At 46.9% G+C, this 20,039-nt stretch overlaps 1 protein-coding gene across 4 annotated transcripts in view; it reads right to left on the bottom strand.

The window, feature by feature from the left end:
- diaph2 (diaphanous-related formin 2) overlaps positions 1–20,039 on the bottom strand; it is a 706,015-nt gene that overhangs the window by 435,252 nt on the left and 250,724 nt on the right. For all 4 annotated transcript variants that reach the window (XM_029725953.1, XM_029725962.1, XM_029725944.1 and 1 more), the window contains one exon: positions 13,948–14,062. In XM_029725953.1, coding sequence (XP_029581813.1) covers positions 13,948–14,062 — 115 coding nt within the window. The remainder of the gene's footprint in view (positions 1–13,947; positions 14,063–20,039) is intronic.

Raw genomic sequence — 20,039 nt, 5'->3', positions numbered from 1 at the left:
GACCATTCTCTATGCAGTATAAGTGTCTCTGGAGTGAGATATGTTACTGAGGCAGGCCTGCTTTATGTTACATTGTACACACACATATCTCTAAACATGACTGCCATTACAGTGCAGCATATTCTAGTTCCCTAGGTGGATTAGCTATGCGTGGACCTGCTTGTCTCTAAGCTGGTGGGAGTGGGGGGACTTTGATGAAGAGCACCGGTGGGGTTTGAGAGAGGAAAGCTCCAGTCCTGTGACACTGTCAGGGCCCAGTACTGAGAGACTACTCTCCTCCCTCTACTGTGCACACGCACACTCACTCTCTCTCTCTTTCCGTCTCTCACACCCCCTTCCACCTTTGTTGTTTTATTGATGCCTTCCCCTCGGTTTCCATTCACCTTCTGAGGAAGGAATTGTGATGATATGCATACCTTTTTGGGGTCGGGTGTTTAATCATGATGCAATACATGACAAATTAACTGGTAATGATCACATTGAGGAGGTACTCCAGAGTTCAAATGACTCTGCTAGCCTTGAATGCATCTAAATACACGTAGAAACTCACCGAGACCTGCTGTGCACACACACCCAAACAACTGCAAATTGCAAACGGTCTATTGGTAGAGTTCCTTTGCAAGTCAGAAAGAATTTAGCTCAGGTTGCTTAAATCAAACATTTCTTACAAAAGAATATGTATTTGTTCAAGGACAATCCGTTCTGAACGTGCATAATTTGCTCTAAAATATTCAAATTAATATGCAAGATGTTAAGTAGGTCCATGGTCAAGCTTTATTACAAGGAAACGCTCCTTCAAGTGAATATATTAGGAATATGGGAGTGATTGTTAGCCAACACCCATTTAGTGTAGCATTAATAAGACAAAGCCCATTACACCTGGATAATAGAATGCAGACTGAGGTCTATGTAATACGCTAAAGATGCAGAAGATGAGGTCTGATGGACTGACTTCACTTTCAAATGCAAAAACACACACACTGTATGCACACCTGCACCCACACACACACACACACACACACACACACACACACACACACACACACACACACACACACACACCAGGTTATTAAAATCAGCACTTCTCATTGGATGAATGTTGCAAGGCAAAGTACACCTGAAGGCAAATAAAGCTAGCAGGAAGTAGGTTGGAGAGTATCTAAGCAGGCAGGTATTAAACAGGCCAATATTTGGAGTAGGGGGGGGGCTTCAAGTAAAAATGCACAGTGGCTACCCAGAACAGTTCTGAATAGCTCTCATCTGAGCAGAGAAAATTAAAATCAGTGGGACATCGCAGGGAAGCAATGTGAAGTGGAAAACACTTGGGGGGAACGAGCGGGGAAGAACAGGGGCCTTGACTAGTCTCTCAATCCAGGTCACCCCCTGCGGCCGGGCTAATGTACAATAAACCAATTACAAGACATTAATATTTAAGGCGCTAATCTCCACTCATATGTGATTTATTAAAACTGTGGAAGGATGAGGAAGGAAAATGGCTGACCCTGAGCGGAGCACAGTAGGCCGGCTGCCTCCAAACAGAAGTAAATTAGCATAGGGTTGCGTTTTGCTTTATTGAGACAAATTGGACCCAGTGCTCAAGAGCAATCAGACAAATGGGTCCCGATCTGAAACGTGCTATCAGGTGGCAATCAAGGCCATGGAAGTTAGATTTTTCATATTAACACCACATTTGATTATCCGCAGGGCGCTTCAGCAGAATATGATTATATGCATCTCCAAAACGTACTAATTGACTGGAACGTGCACGGGCTTCCTGGGTTAGCGACACATTTTGGCAGGACAAGAAGCAAACCTCTCCTTTTGCAGACAGTGTGGTGGTTTATCGAAGAAGTGTGTGCCAAACACACTTGATCTTGTTTTGGCAAAGCAATGCTGTGAGAGTATGTGCGGTTGTGTGTGTGTGTGTCTAAGAAACTAGGCAGCCTTGACTCCAGATGGACAACATGAGGGTTAGGGTGAGTGGGGTTCTGGAGCCATGCAACGGGGGACAGGATGGTGATTTCGAGAGAGAAGGGAAGAGAGGAAAACATGAAGACTGAGGCTGCTCTGGCAGATGCTCCCCTCATCTCAGTAAACAACATCAGCAATAAACAACGCTGTCCTCAGGGAGGCCATCAAACCCCTGTTCCCAACATCTTCAACACACAGGTTATCAAAAGATTCCTTTATCATCTTACTCTGTGCTGTTAATATGAGCCAGACTAGAGAACAGTCCCACAGTGGGGGTGGGGGGGGGGGGGAGTCTCTTCTGTGGAATGGGGCCTCCGACAGCCTTGATTACATTGTCTGTGTCTTCGAAGACATTCTGATGACGGTGTAGGTTCGTGTCGCTTTGCTCAGTAACCAGCTTCTCAAATGGTTACAATTATCATCTGGTGGTCTGGAGTTGATGGGATGAAAAGTGGAACTTCTTCACAATTATAATTATTCTATTTTGTCGGAGAGAGTAAAATAGATCATCTACACAGAGTATACCAAATATTAGGAACACCTTCCTAATATTGAGTTGCACCCCCATTTGCCCTCAGAACACCCTCAATTTGTCGGGGCATGGACTCTATAAGGTGTCAAGCGTTCTACAGGGATGCTGGCCCATGTTGACTCCGATGCTTCCCAAAGTTGTTTCAAGTTGTCTGGCTGTTCTTTGAGTGGTGGACTATTCTTGATAAACACGGGAAACTGTTGAGTGTGAAAAACCCAGCAGCAATGCAGTTCTTGACACAAACCGGTGCGCCTGGCACCTACTACCATACCCCATTCAAAGGCACTTCAATCTTTTGTCTTCGCCATTCACCCTCTGAATGGCACACATGCACAATCCCTGTTTCAATTGTCTCAAGGCTTAAAAATCCTTGTTTAATGTGTCTCTTCCCCTTCATCTACACTGATTGAAGTGGATTTAACAAGTGACATCAATAAGGGATCATAGTTTGCACCTAGATTCACCTTGTCAGTCTATGTCATGGAAAGAGCAGGTGTTCCTAATGTTTTGTGCACTCAGTGTAGATGCCTTGTGTGACTCCCATTGTTACTGGGTGACCCTGAAGCAACAGCCCAATAGCGAACCAGAGGTACTACCCATTATGGACATTCTCCTCTGGGATGGGGAGTGTGTGTGTGTGCCATTACCGGACAGGGACCTCTGTGAATTGGAGGCAGCCCCCCTTCATGGTTTGAAGCAACAGTCCAATAGAGAGCAGTACTGGCATGTCCATTATGGATCCCCAGGGGAGTCTGAATACTGGTGCAGTTACTGGACAGGGACCTCAAAGCATTGGCGAAGGCCGCCCTTCCTGTTTAGAAAGTACTGCAGTTCAGGCTTGGTATCCTCTGAGGAGCCTTTGCCACGCATGAGCGCTTTTGATCAGGGTACCAGGTCAGCCCGGGTGTTAAAGGAGTTATTAGGGGACTTATTAGGGCATCAGGGAGCCAGCTAAACCCCCGCTGATTCCATCATTACCGGCGCTGTGGCAGGGTCATTACCACCCCGCTGCTGGGGCTTTGTAGAAGGGATTGAGGCTCGGCTGGTGGTTGGTGTGCACTGGCAAGGGCGGGAGCGACGGGAGGTTCTAATGGGGGCTGGAGGGGGTTGGGAGGAAAGCTGAGGGATATGATCAAATCCTGGGTGATAAATGGGGAAGCTCTGGCCAGAGTTATCTCTGGGACTGTGGGTTTGGCCACGGTTTGGTCCTGTTCCTTCAGAGTTGACCTTTAAATGCATTAAGGCTGGCTTTCTTTCTGGAAATGGGAACTGGGCATTAGTGGTAAGGTTAAAAGACAGCAGGACACCAGAGGTGGATGATGGGTAGAGGGAGTGGGTAAGCTCTGCACAAAATTGGGAATAAATCCATGCACACAGAGATATTACAAAAAATAGTAACCTTCTGTGATTTTGGCTGGAGCATGGGTTTCACAGTTTGGAGTGTGTCGGGGAGGCAAGCTTATTCATTTTCAAAAGTTGCATCTCTCTGTCATTGCAGTTGTTAATTAACGTTTAAATTGGAAACACCATTTCACATGTTCAGACACCTCTACTCTAGCAAATGTACATCAGGAGAAGAAATATACAGCAAGCCTCTATCACATGTTCAGACACCTCTACTCTAGCAAATGTCCATCAGGGGAAGAAATATACAGCAAGCCTCTATCAAATGACAGCTTCTTTGTGACTTCAAAAATAATCTAAGACCTCACTTTTATTAAGTACAGAGGGGATTTCAATAGCTCCGAACCCAAACAGTAATTTCTCGACCTGTAAACCGTGACATCTCTCTCTCCCTGCCCACCACGGGTGGGCACCGGACGGAGCTTCAGGCTCATTAGCGGCATCGCCGTCTTTAACACAGAAGCATGCTGGGAGAGGGAGGGACCGGTGACCTCGCTCAGAGGGGTCGAGTGCAGCTGCCAGTCTCCTCCCCGAGGATAATGACTGGGCCGGCTAATAGCCCAATTATTTACATGCATCTTCATTAGGCTTATGGGTAGAACGGCTCGTGTAGTGTACAGCAATGACAAGGGACCCGTACTCACAGACCACTTACTGTACACAGCCATCCATCCACTCTATGATACACTAACGTAGAGATGCAGAAGGACAGTAGAGTTGGTTTAATAGATAAAATAATTAAAGTCATATTCGGTTTCATACAATAAGGTCAATTAACTATTATCGTAATAATTTATATGCCGAAAAATATGTATAAATACTGACACACTTTGAAACAGGGCTGGGACCATACCAGAATCACCATACTGGTTACTATCATGGCAAAGAAACAAAACACCGAGTTGATTTAACTTCTTCAGGAAAACAGCCCTAATGTTGGAAACAAACATCATTATGTTGTCATCTAGAGTCACATTTATTTATTTTCCAAGATATAGCACAATATCTTACATACAGCAGGACCAAACCGTTAGAGGACCAAACAGTTAAAGGACAAACAGTTTGGTCCGACTAGTGTTCATTTTTGCCATGGAAAACATATTGCAATACTGGTATTATCCTAGCCCTACTTTGTTATACAGAAGACATATGGGGTATTATTTAACTGTTATGCTACTGTAGTTGTTTTGTTATGGTTGGTTTCTCTCTCTCTTCGTTTTGTTGCTGCCACGGACTGATGAAAAGCAGTGGGGTCTCCTTAAAACATTCAGAGGCCTCAAACACATGTCATCATTATGTCGAGGCATATGTCCTCTGTCTGTTTAGCAGGCGATGTTGGAGATGGAGAAAAACCTATTAGGAGAATGGGGGTTGAAAAAGTTTGCCAACATCAATCTTATTTCAAACAGAACTGAAAAGCCCGGCCAACCGAATGACTTTTCAAATGCAGCAGGCCATGCTAGGCACTCAAACCACAAGTGCATCTGATTTGATCCCCGAAGCTGAACGCAGGCAGAACCACTGATTGATACCACCAAGTGAAGGAGTCCGGGGTAAAGAAAAGAGAGAACGAGAAAGGGAGGGAAGGAAAGAGAGAGAGAGGGGTAGGGAGGGAGCAGGGAAATGCCAAACAACAATATAACAATACAAAGAAGCACTGTGCACTCCAGAGCCGATTGAAATAAGACAGAACTAATAGAACCTGGCACAAGAAAACACTTCCATTTCCCCCAGCATCGCAGCAAGGTCTGGCCTGCAGAGAGAAGGGGTTGTTTGGGGGCAGCTTTAAAGGAGATGGAGAATTATTGACCTCCCCTTTTTCAGTCTTGGTAGGTGGTGATGAGTGATAGGGGTCTCCTTAGCAGGTTATCAGGGGACAAGGACAGTGGGTGGCCTGGCTGTACCACAGGAGCCCCCCTGTAGTGCTGTTTTGGCTTTCTAAAGGTCAAAGTATCACTTCTCTTCCTGGGAAAATCAGGTCAATCCACTGAGGTGAACAAGGGGCCTTAGAATCCAATGGATATCGACACAATTCATTACCATCTCTGCAGCCTGGCAAACAGCTACAGTTTGGTGAGTCAATTAAAGGTAAAGTAATGCGAACAGGCTAATTCTTATATTCAAAGACTCTGCTTGCTTTGAGCAAGCCCCTCTGCCAATACCACTGGGTTCAAGCAGTGGGGATGCTAGCTGTAATTGCAGCAAGGTAGCCCTAATTGGAAATACAGTAGAAATCGGATCATCTTAAGAGGCCAGAAGCAGAGCTGCAAATCCCTGTTGATGATTTCCCTTTCTTGTTAAAACCCATTAAATGGCAAGGCTCGTAAAGCAGCGGGGGACACCGCCAGTCTTGCACTCAATTGTTTTCTGAGGTAAAGCCCTATGAATGAAATGTGCACTGGAGAAAGTAAGACATCTCAGGGGCCTATAAAAGAGTGTGGTGTGTTTTTCAGACAATGTGAGTAACAAACATGACTCCCAAGTAAAGGCGAGTTAAACAGAAGCCTTTTTGCACCATTTTCAGGGGGCAGCTCCACAGGGAACACATTTACACCTGCTTGCCTCATCTTTCACCTCAGTCTGACAATGTGTGCTTTAGTTATAGACACCCCAGCAAAGATGGGGGGAAGGAGGGATGATGGAGAAAAAAAGGGGGACAAGAAAAACCAACACGGAGCGCCGCCCAAACCCTCCACTAGATAGACCAACACGGAGCGCCACCCATACCCTCCACTAGATAGACCAACACGGAGCGCAGCCCAAACCCTCCACTAGATAGACCAACACGGAGCGCAGCCCAAACCCTCCACTAGATAGACCAACACGGAGCGCAGCCCAAACCCTCCACTAGATAGACCAACACGGAGCTCCGCCCAAACCCTCCACTAGATAGACCAACACGGAGCGCAGCCCATACCCTCCACTAGATAGACCAACACGGAGCGCAGCCCATACCCTCCACTAGATAGACCAACACGGAGCGCAGCCCAAACCCTCCACTAGATAGACCAACACGGAGCGCAGCCCAAACGCTCCACTAGATAGACCAACACGGAGCGCAGCCCAAACCCTCCACTAGATAGACCAACACGGAGCGCCGCCCAAACCCTCCACTAGATAGACCAACACGGAGCGCAGCCCAAACCCTCCACTAGATAGACCAACACGGAGCGCCGCCCAAACCCTCCACTAGATAGACCAACACGGAGCGCAGCCCAAACCCTCCACTAGATAGACCAACACGGAGCGCAGCCCAAACCCTCCACTAGATAGACCAACACGTAGCGCAGCCCAAACCCTCCACTAGATAGACCAACACGGAGCGCAGCCCAAACCCTCCACTAGATAGACCAACACGGAGCGCAGCCCAAACCCTCCACTAGATAGACCAACACGGAGCGCAGCCCAAACCCTCCACTAGATAGACCAACACGGAGCGCAGCCCAAACCCTCCACTAGATAGACCAACACGGAGCGCAGCCCAAACCCTCCACTAGATAGACCAACACGGAGCGCAGCCCAAACCCTCCACTAGATAGACCAACACGGAGCGCAGCCCAAACCCTCCACTAGATAGACCAACACGGAGCGCAGCCCAAACCCTCCACTAGATAGACCAACACGGAGCGCCGCCCAAACCCTCCACTAGATAGACCAACACGGAGCGCAGCCCAAACCCTCCACTAGATAGACCAACACGGAGCGCCGCCCAAACCCTCCACTAGATAGACCAACACGGAGCGCAGCCCAAACCCTCCACTAGATAGACCAACACGGAGCGCAGCCCAAACCCTCCACTAGATAGACCAACACGGAGCGCCGCCCAAACCCTCCACTAGATAGACCAACACGGAGCGCAGCCCAAACCCTCCACTAGATAGACCAACACGGAGCGCCGCCCAAACCCTCCACTAGATAGACCAACACGGAGCGCAGCCCAAACCCTCCACTAGATAGACCAACACGGAGCGCAGCCCAAACCCTCCACTAGATAGACCAACACGGAGCGCAGCCCAAACCCTCCACTAGATAGACCAACACGGAGCGCAGCCCAAACCCTCCACTAGATAGACCAACACGGAGCGCAGCCCAAACCCTCCACTAGATAGACCAACACGGAGCGCAGCCCAAAACCCTCCACTAGATAGACCAACACGGAGCGCAGCCCAAACCCTCCACTAGATAGACCAACACGGAGCGCAGCCCAAACCCTCCACTAGATAGACCAACACGGAGCGCAGCCCATACCCTCCACAAGATAGACCAACACGGAGCGCAGCCCAAACCCTCCACTAGATAGACCAACACGGAGCGCAGCCCAAACCCTCCACTAGATAGACCAACACGGAGCGCAGCCCAAACCCTCCACTAGATAGACCAACACGGAGCGCAGCCCAAACCCTCCACAAGATAGACCAACACGGAGCGCCACCCATACCCTCCACTAGATAGACCAACACGGAGCGCAGCCCAAACCCTCCACTAGATAGACCAACACGGAGCGCAGCCCAAACCCTCCACTAGATAGACCAACACGGAGCGCAGCCCAAACCCTCCACTAGATAGACCAACACGGAGCGCAGCCCAAACCCTCCACTAGATAGACCAACACGGAGCGCAGCCCAAACCCTCCACTAGATAGACCAACACGGAGCGCAGCCCAAACCCTCCACTAGATAGACCAACACGGAGCGCAGCCCAAACCCTCCACTAGATAGACCAACACGGAGCGCAGCCCAAACCCTCCACTAGATAGACCAACACGGAGCGCAGCCCAAACCCTCCACTAGATAGACCAACACGGAGCGCAGCCCAAACCCTCCACTAGATAGACCAACACGGAGAGCAGCCCAAACCCTCCACTAGATAGACCAACACGGAGCGCAGCCCAAACCCTCCACTAGATAGACCAACACGGAGCGCAGCCCAAACCCTCCACTAGATAGACCAACACGGAGAGCAGCCCAAACCCTCCACTAGATAGACCAACACGGAGCGCAGCCCAAACCCTCCACTAGATAGACCAACACGGAGAGCAGCCCAAACCCTCCACTAGATAGACCAACACGGAGCGCAGCCCAAACCCTCCACTAGATAGACCAACACGGAGCGCAGCCCAAACCCTCCACTAGATAGACCAACACGGAGCGCAGCCCAAACCCTCCACTAGATAGACCAACACGGAGCGCCACCCATACCCTCCACTAGATAGACCAACACGGAGCGCAGCCCATACCCTCCACTAGATAGACCAACACGGAGCGCAGCCCAAACCCTCCACTAGATAGACCAACACGGAGCGCCGCCCAAACCCTCCACTAGATAGACCAACACGGAGCACAGCCTAAACCCTCCACTAGATAGACCAAAACGGAGCGCAGCCCAAACCCTCCACTAGATAGACCAACACGGAGCACAGCCTAAACCCTCCACTAGATAGACCAACACGGAGCGCAGCCCAAACCCTCCACTAGATAGACCAACACGGAGCGCAGCCCAAACCCTCCACTAGATAGACCAACACGGAGCGCAGCCCAAACCCTCCACTAGATAGACCAACACGGAGCGCAGCCCATACCCTCCACTAGATAGACCAACACGGAGCGCAGCCCAAACCCTCCACTAGATAGACCAACACGGAGCGCAGCCCATACCCTCCACTAGATAGACCAACACGGAGCGCAGCCCATACCCTCCACTAGATAGACCAACACGGAGCGCAGCCCAAACCCTCCACTAGATAGACCAACACGTAGCGCAGCCCAAACCCTCCACTAGATAGACCAACACGGAGCGCAGCCCAAACCCTCCACTAGATAGACCAACACGGAGCACAGCCTAAACCCTCCACTAGATAGACCAACACGGAGCGCAGCCCAAACCCTCCACTAGTCTTCCCTGTGGCTCAGTTGGTAGAGCATGGTGTTTGCAACGCCAGCATGATGTGTGCAATGCCAGGGTTGTGGGTCGATTCCCACGGGGGGCCAGTACAAAAAAAAAAAAAATGAAATGTATGCATTCACTACTGTAAGTCGCTCTGGATAAGAGCGTCTGCTAAATGACTAAAATGTAAAATGTAGATAGACCAACACGGAGCGCAGCCCAAACCCTCCACTAGATAGACCACCACGGAGCGCAGCCAAAACGCTCCACTAGATAAATAAAGGGGCAATTTCCCTGACAAATGAAGTTGGTTTCGAGTTGGGACTCGTTTGGCAGGTTTACTGGGAGGATTTATAATCCTTAGTAATATGGTGTGACGGTAAGGTCTTGTGAACGTATTACCCTACCCAGGCCCTATCCACCTGCACCATTCTCTTACTAATGGTAGAGATACCAATATCACCTCATCTCACGCTCTAGAAAAACAGAATACCCTTCATCTGGTACAGGAAGCTCAACTTCATGTGTCATTGTCAAGACTGCTGGGAATCGAAAGTTCAACAGTCAGTATAGACATGGGGTCAGGCTCTTCGACAAAGGCAGAATAACAGGAAAACATTAAAGCACATCTTAATCTAAAGCATCCTTAGATCTCACCAATTTAAATGATTCCCATTGTAAAGTGAAGATAAAAGAAGAAAAAAAGATGAGGGGACATCTCATTTTGGTCAAATCCATCACTTCCCTCCGCGATACCGTCACACATTGTCACTTGCTTTTAACTATGCCTTCAAAAGAATATAAGAGAATGGAACTCGGGATATCAAACATTAAACAGCATTTTTCATTCATGAGCATTTCATGTTCTGTTTCAACAATAGATGGAGAAGAGCTGAATCAGTGAACATGCTGTGGGCGTAATTGATAGGGATCCAGCTAAGGTATCTCCCAGAGGAATCCGCTATATCATGCCTTTCCAAGCTGCCAGCGGGAGAGCGGGGCTTACCTATAGAACCAGGCTGTTTCATGAAAGAGGGAGAATTAGAATTTGAAAAAATACACTGAAAGAAATGTAAAGCAGAGGTATGGCTAATGTGCCTATAATTCATAGACCTTATAGAATACAAATAAAGGAAACAAAAAATTATAAGAATGTAGATTAAATAGGATAGCAAATGGAATACAGTACAAATACTGCATAATACTGTATTAAGCAGTGTTTTATTTTTTGCAGGATCTGAATCCCTTGTTTGTCCAAGGTGAAAATGGAATTACACTTCTGAAAGAACAGAGAAATACAGCACACAAAATTGACTATTCATTATGGCTGGTGTTAATTAGTAACCATGTTGCTCCATTGGAACGCTATGGTTGCCTTGTGATATATCTCTCCCTTGCTGAACGGCACAGAACAAAGCAAAAACCTCTCTCCCCCCCCCCCCCTGGTTGTTTTCGGGTGTTGCTGAATAACAGAGGTGTCATGGTATCACAGTTGCAGAACAGAGCGTGTCTTGTTGTCTCTCCTGCAGAGAAAGCAGAGACTCGTCTCTGGGGCCTTTCCCCGTGGCTTCATTAAGCCCGGCTATAGCTGCTCCCTTGTTTCCGCTATTACGTTATTCTCTTCATCTGTATTGTGCCAACACATCACCTCCCAGCTTAGGGGCTATATTGCTGTTTATTTCAAAGAAAAACAGGAAGATGAATATTGTTATGTAGTCTTCAGGGGAGAGAAGGAGAGGAGGGGAGAAAAATAATAGAGGAAAAGGAGGGGAGGAGGAGAGGAGAAGGGGAGGGGAGGAGGAGAGGAGAAGGGGAGGGGAGGGGAGGAGGAGAGGCGAGAGGGGAAGGAGGAGAGGAGGAGAAGGACAAGAGGAGAGAAGAGAAGGAGGAGAGGGGAGGAAACAAAGGAGAAGGTGGAGAATAGAAGGAGAGGAGAGGCAACAGAACAGTGAGGGCTGCTGGGTAGTCATCACCCCAACAACTCAGAAGGGCTGTGATTCCAGAAGGGCTGTGATAACAGGCCCTTTACCCCTCCATCCCACTAGAGCAGGGATTAGAGGAGTGTGTACACACTACACATGCTGTCAGAGACCAGGAAATCACTGGCATTGTCATGGGAGAAATATCCAGCCAACACACCACCACCATACAGCGTCTCTCCCTCAAATCACAAACTTACTGTCCTTCTGCTTGTGTTACTCATCAACAAGTTAGATCTCTGAAAGCAACAAGAGTATACTCCCTGAGCTTTCTTCACCGGGTGCCCCTGTGGAGGAGCGTCTACTCGACTGGAAAAGGGCAGAGTCCAGTGTGACTGTCCTCAGTTCACTCACACACACACACACACACACACACACACACACACACACACACACACACACACACACACACTGTACATGCAGAGCATTCAGAAAGTATTCAGACCCCTTGACTTTTTCCACATTTTGTTATGTTACAGCCTTATTCTAAAATGGATTAAATAGATTTGTTTCCATCATCAATCTAAACACAATACCCCATAATGACAAAGCAAAAAATTGTTTTTTTGTGCCATTTTTGCAAATCTAGACTCTGGCTGGGCCACTGAAGGACATTGAGATTTGTCCTGAAGCCACTCCTGCCTTGTCTTGGCTGTGTGCTTAGGATCGTTGTCCTGTTGGAAGGTGAACCGTCACACCAGTCGGAGGTCCTGAGCGTTCCGGAGCATGTTTTCATCAAGGACCTCTCTGTACTTCGCTCCGTTCATCTTTGCCTCAATGCTGACTAGTCTCCCAGTCCCTGCCGCTGAAAAACATCCCCACAGCATGATGCTGCCACCACCATGCTTCACCGTAGGGATGGGGCCAGGTTTTCTTCAGACGTGACGCTTGGCATTCAGCCCAAAGAGTTCCATCTTGGTTTCATCAGACCAGATAATCTTGTTTCTCATGGTCTGAGAATCTTTAAGTGCCTTTTGGCAAACTCCAAGTGGGCTTTTTACTGAGGAGTGGCTTCCGTCTGGCCACTCTACTTTAACGGCCTGATTGCTGGAGTGCTGCAGATATGGTTTTCCTTCTGGAAGGTTCTCCCATATCCAGAGAGGATCTCTGGAGCTCTGTCAGAGTGACAATCGGGTTCTTGGTCACCTCCTGACCAAGGCCATTCTCTCCCAATTGCGCCGTTTTGCCGGGCTGCCAGCTCTAGGAAGAGTCTTGGTGGTTCTAAACATCTTCCATTTAAGAATGATGGAGGCCACTGTGTTCTTGGGGACCTTCAATGTTAGACATTTTTTGGTACCCCCCGACACAAGCCTGTCTCGGAGCTCTACGGACAATTCCTTTGAACTCACGGCTTGGTTTTTGCTCTGACATGCACTATCAATTGTGGGACATTATATATACAGGTGTGTATCATTCCAAATCATGTCCAATCAATTGAATGTACCAATAAAGTTGTAGAAACATCTCAAGGATGATCAATGAAATCAAGATGCACCTGAGCTCAATTTCGAGTCACATAACAAAGGGTCTGAATACTTATGGAAATAAGATATACGTTTTTTATATTTTTTATACATTTGCAAACATTTCTAAAAACAGTTTTTGCTTTGTCATTATGGGTTATGGTGTGTAGATAGAGGATTTTTTACTTGGCTGTAACGTAACAAAATGTGGAAAAAGTCAAAGGGTCTGAATACTTTCTGAATGCACTGTACATACAAACCCACAAAGATATGTGCAAAAGCATACAGATATACACAGAGAAACACAATCACATACACAACACCTTTTTACTTTTTCGCAAGAATTCACATTGTGTGGGAGTCCTTTTCATCACGTGCACACATACTCTGAAAGCCACTCAACAAATTCAAAGAATACCCACAAACACAGCACAACAACAACAACAATAATAACAACAGCATCAACAACAGCAGCAGCAGAACCACTAATTGGCTCAGAGATATCAACCCACAACCATCCACAGCCAGATTGTTCAAAGACAAAAAAAAGGGGGGTGGTTTAACTATAATTAACATTTCAGAGACAAATGGTCTCTTAAAAAGTGTCAGGAGATGAAAGCCAATTGTTTTCCCAGACCCGGGTGGCCAAACGAAGTGTGTGTAGATTCATTAGTAAAGGAGTAGAGATAGATGGGGCCTGATGGGGCCTGCTTACCTTTGGTCCTGGAGGAAAAGCTGAGGGAGAGCTGTTCAAAGAATTCTTGATTCTCAAACTTCTCCTCTTTGACTTTGATCCAGAAGCAATTCTCCGCCATTTCCTGAGGCACTATCTGCAACGACAAGGAGGATTCCATTATCGCAAGGCCCAATCAGCAGCTGCCATTCCTTCCACAAACGGTCTGGCTGCAACTCCACTTAAATGCCACTTCTTCAAACCCCACTCACCTAGAAACGGTGAAGCATTTTGTGTGTGCGCGCTTTGGAGATCACCCGTTATGTTGCACATTGCACTCCATTTCTTTCCCCTCATTTACCGCAAAACACAGTTTGATAAAGTTTGTTCATGTTGCTAGCGATTTCAAGCACCTTTCTACTATGACACACGTCCCACAGTTTTTTTAATGTTGTAATATTGAGGGCTCTTGTACAGATGGATTGATGACTTTCTGTGAGGAGCAAGGATTGCATGGAGACGTGTATAACTATTTAGCAACCACAATGAACACCATTCAGCCTGTCACTTCCTGTTTTTAATAAAGCTTATCCAACGCAATAAATACATTGGCCAGTCACAAAATATACTGCTCAAAAAAATAAAGGGAACACTTAAACAACACATCCTAGATCTGAATGAAAGAAATAATCTTATTAAATACTTTTTTCTTTACATAGTTGAATGTGCTGACAACAAAATCACACAAAAATAATCAATGGAAATCCAATTTATCAACCCATGGAGGTCTGGATTTGGAGTCACACTCAAAATTAAAGTGGAAAACCACACTACAGGCTGATCCGACTTTGATGTAATGTCCTTAAAACAAGTCAAAATGAGGCTCAGTAGTGTGTGTGGCCTCCACGTGCCTGTATGACCTCCCTACAACGCCTGGGCATGCTCCTGATGAGGTGGCGGATGGTCTCCTGAGGGATCTCCTCCCAGACCTGGACTAAAGCATCCGCCAACTCCTGGACAGTCTGTGGTGCAACGTGGCGTTGGTGGATGGAGCGAGACATGATGTCCCAGATGTGCTCAATTGGATTCAGGTCTGGGGAACGGGCGGGCCAGTCCATAGCATCAATGCCTTCCTCTTGAACGAACTGCTGACACACTCCAGCCACATGGGGTCTAGCATTGTCTTGCATTAGGAGGAACCCAGGGCCAACCGCACCAGCATATGGTCTCACAAGGTTTCTGAGGATCTCATCTCGGTACCTAATGGCAGTCAGGCTACCTCTGGCGAGCACATGGAGGTCTGTGCGGCCCCCCAAAGAAATGCCACCCCACACCATGACTGACCCACCGCCAAACCGGTCATGCTGGAGGATGTTGCAGGCAGCAGAACGTTCTCCACGGCATCTCCAGACTCTGTCACATCTGTCACGTGCTCAGTGTGAACCTGCTTTCATCTGTGAAGAGCACAGGGCGCCAGTGGCGAATTTGCCAATCTTGATGTTCTCTGGCAAATGCCAAACGTCCTGCACGGTGTTGAGCTGTAAGCACAACCCCCACCTGTGGACGTCGGGCCCTCATACCACCCTCATGGAGTCTGTTTCTGACCCTTTGAGCAGACACATGCACATTTGTGGCCTGCTGGAGGTCATTTTGCAGGGCTCTGGCAGTGCTCCTCCTGCTCCTCCTTGCACAAAGGCGGAGGTAGCGGTCCTGCTGCTGGGTTGTTGCCCTCCTACGGTCTCCTCCACGTCTCCTGATGTACTGGCCTGTCTCCTGGTAGCGCCTCCATGCTCTGGACACTACGCTGACAGACACAGCAAACCTTCTTGCCACAGCTCGCATTGATGTGCCATCCTGGATGAGCTGCACTACCTGAGCCACTTGTGTGGGTTGTAGACTCCGTCTCATGCTACCACTAGAGTGAAAGCACCGCCAGCATTCAAAAGTGACCAAAACATCAGCCAGGAAGCATAGGAACTGAGAAGTGGTCTGTGGTCCCCACCTGCAGAACCATTCCTTTATTGGGGGTGTCTTGCTAATTGCCTATAATTTCCACCTGTTGCCTATTCCATTTGTGAAATGTATTGTCAATCAGTGTTGCTTCCTAAGTGGACAGTTTGATTTCACAGAAGTGTGATTGACTTGGAGTTACATTGTGTTATTTAAGTGTTCCCTTTATTTTTTTGAGCAGTGTATATCATCAGTGACTAGGTATATTACTTCGGTTCAAATAATCATAATAGTCACAATTGTCATGAAATAATCATACAATAATATGCCGAGATATTGTGAAAATCTATTCTGTATTAACCCATCCACACTGCTCCGGCCAAACGCCACACCCACACGCCACACCCACACAACGAATGTATGGAGCGATCAACAGAACAGCGGAATTAAATGCAGGATGAGTCGTCAGGCAAGTATAAGCCATCGATATGAAAACTATTGAGCAGTATTGAGAGTGACATTGATCAAATTACAAGTGAATTGATCAAATACCTGTTTAGGTGCATTTTGGATTATTACAGTGTTACGGCCCATCTTGGATTATTCCAATGTCGCGTCCCAGGCTAATAAACTATTCAGGTCCATTTTTGAGAGATTAGGCTGGATGGACGTACTCCCAGAGCCCTGCAAAATGCAGCTGTGTGAGTTACTTATTGACAAGCTGTAGGCGCTCTGTCTAGCTAATTGAAAGCTTCAGTGTATTGGCCATTTAGTCTGTCTATTTGTTATTTTCAAAGTCCATATGCTAGTGTTTGTCAACATATTGTAAATATTTTGGATCCATCTTTAGTAATATATTCCGTTCTTGAAAAATAAATAAATATTTTGTCTTTGTGTAGGATACAAAAAGATGAACAAACCAAATTCACCAAAGCTTTGCAAGGATTCATATGGTTTTGTCTTAGTTTGTCGTTTACATATATGTTCCCTTCACCTCACCATTGGTTCTACCTCTATATTCCTCACAGTTGATTAAAACACTAGACAGCAAGCGTTCTCACCAAGAGGGACATCTCTCTACTACATAAATGTGACTGTGCAAAATAATTAGATGTGCCTAGAAGACCTCATCCTGAGACTTGAAAGTTCTTGTTGACTTCCCCCGCCTTTCAACTCTGTACATGGAACTAAACGACCCTTTGTTTATCCTAGCTCCAACCCTGGCCCGCCGTATCATACCGTGGCCCGATGGCAGGCTCCTGTACATACAGAACTGACAACAACCACATCTTGCTGTATGTGTGCTTGATAATTGGCTAGTAATGTGCGTGGCAATGTCCTTCAGAAGTCCATTTCGGGTTGCGTAGAGTGCCTTGGTCTGTGATGATGGCACGGTCATGACACAGTGTGGGCCGGGACAATTGGTTTCTCATTGCAACCTGTGTTATTAGCCCCTTAACGAGACAAGGCAACGCAAGTTGCAAGGGCACTCACTAGAGAGAGAGTGAGGGGGAACCACTTGACAGGAGGCGTTTGTTGTAAAAAGGATACAGACAATACAGGAGCACAAGCGACTAGGGCTGTGGACGTCATTACATTTTGTCATGTCAGCCGGGTATTGTCATGTAAAAGACTGCCGGATTCATGGAAATTGACCACTAATTAACATAAACACGTTTAGCATCTCCAGGCCACTGATGCGAGCCTTTGGAACATCTACATTTAAACAAGACTATTAAATCAATTTAATATACACCATCCCAATAAATCCATTATTTATTTTTTGCAGTTCTAGAGAAACATTATGATATGAAGAAAATGTATTTCAGAAGAACAGAATATGAGTTGACCTACTGTATAGTACAGTTTTTATTTATTTATTTATTTTTTATTTCACCTTTATTTAACCAGGTAGGCTAGTTGAGAACAAGTTCTCATTTGCAACTGCGACCTGGCCAAGATAAAGCAATTTCAAACATACAACAACACAGAGTTACACATGGAATAAACAAAACATACAGTCAATAATACAGTAGAACAAAATAAAATAAAAAGTCTATATACAGTGAGTGCAAATGAGGTAAGTTAAAGCAATAAATAGGCAATGGTGGTGAAGTAATTACAATATAGCAATTAAACACTGGAATGGTAGATGTGCAGAAGATGACTGTGCAAGTAGAGATACTGGGGTGCAAAGGAGAAAGATAAATAAATAAATAAATACAGTATGGGGATGAGGTAGGTAGATAGATGGGCTGTTTACAGATGGGCTATGTACAGGTGCAGTGATCTGTGAGCTGCTCTGACAGCTGGTGCTTAAAACTAGTGAGGGAGATATGAGTCTTCAGCTTCAGAGATTTTTGCAGTTTGTTCCAGTCATTGGCAGCAGAGAACTGGAAGGAAAGACGACCAAAGGAGGAATTGGCTTTGGGGGTGACCAGTGAGATATACCTGCTGGAGCGCGTGCTGCTATGGTGACCAGTGAGCTGAGATAAGGCGGGGCTTTACCTAGCAGAGACTTGTAGATAACCTGTAGCCAGTGGGTTTGGCGACGAGTATGAAGCGAGGGCCAACCAACGAGAGCATACAGGTCGCAATGGTGGATAGTGTATGGGGCTTTGGTGACAAAACGGATGGCATTGTGATAGACTGCATCCAGTTTGTTGAGAAGAGTGTTGGAGGCTATTTTATAGATGACATCACCGAAGTCGAGGATCGGTAGGATGGTCAGTTTTACGAGGGTGTATTTGGCAGCATGAGTGAAGGATGCTTTGTTGCGATATAGGAAGACGATTCTAGATTTAATTTTGGATTGGAGATGCTTAATGTGAGTCTGAAAGGAGAGTTTACAGTCTAACCAGACACCCAGGTATTTGTAGTTGTCCACGTATTCTAAGTCAGAGCCGTCCAGAGTAGTGATGCTGGACGGGTGAGCAGGTGCGGGCAGTGATCGATTGAATAGCATGCATTTAGTTTTACCTGCGTTTAAGAGCAGTTGGAGGCCACGGAAGGAGAGTTGTATGGCATTGAAGCTCGTCTGGAGGTTAGTTAACATAGTGTCCAAAGAGGGGCCAGAAGTATACAGAATTGTGTCGTCTGCGTAGAGGTGGATCAGAGAATCACCAGCAGCAAGAGCAACATCATTGATGTATACAGAGAAGAGAGTTGGCCCGAGAATTGAGCCCTGTGGCACACCCAATCCAATCTTTGGGATTCTCAGACGATACGAAAGAGAGGTTGAATAGGTTAGTAATAGGGGTTGCAACAATTCCGGCAGATAATTTTAGAAAGAGAGGGTCCAGATTGTCTAGCCCAGCTGATTTGTATGGGTCCAGATTTTGTAGCTCTTTCAGAACATCAGCTATCTGGATTTGGGTGAAGGAGAAATGGTCGGGGCTTTGGCGGGTTGCTGTGGAGGGTGCCGGGCAGTTGACCGGGGTAGGGGTAGCCAGGTGGAAAGCATGGCCAGCCGTAGAGAAATACTTATTGAAATTCTCAATTATAGTGGATTTATCAGTGGTAACAGTGTGTCCTAGCCTCAGAGCAGTGGGCAGCTGGGAGGAGGTGCTCTTATTCTCCATGGACTTTACAGTGTCCCAGAACTTTTTTGAGTTAGTACTACATGATGCACATTTCTGTTTGAAAAAGCTAGCCTTCGCTTTTCTAACTGCCTGTGTATATTTGTTCCTAACTTCCCTGAAAAGTTGCGTATCATGTGGGCTATTCGATGCTAATGCAGAACGCCACATGATGTTTTTGTGCTGATCAAGGGCAGACAGGTCTGGAGTGAACCAAGGACTATATCTATTCCTAGTTCTACATTTTTTGAGTGGGGCATGCTTATTTAAGATGGTGAGTAAGGCACTTTTAAAGAATAGCCAGGCATCATCTACTGATAGGATGAGCTCAATGTCATTCCAGGATACCCCGGCCAGGTCGATTAGAAAGGCCTGCTCGAAGAAGTGTTTTAGGTGATGAGGGGTGGTTGTTTGGTCGCAGACCCATTACGGATGCAGACAATGAGGCAGTGATCGCTGAGATCTTGATTGAAAACCGCAGAGTTGTATTTGGAGGGCGAGTTAGTTAGGATGACATCTATGAGGGTGCCGTGTTTACAGATTTGGGGTTGTACCTGGTTGGTTCATTGATAATTTGTGTGAGATTGAGGGCATCAAGCTTAGATT

Source organism: Salmo trutta, chromosome 3 (genome assembly GCF_901001165.1).
Source record: "Salmo trutta chromosome 3, fSalTru1.1, whole genome shotgun sequence".
Lineage (NCBI taxonomy): Eukaryota > Metazoa > Chordata > Actinopteri > Salmoniformes > Salmonidae > Salmo > Salmo trutta.
This window is presented reverse-complemented; position numbering and strand designations above follow the sequence as displayed.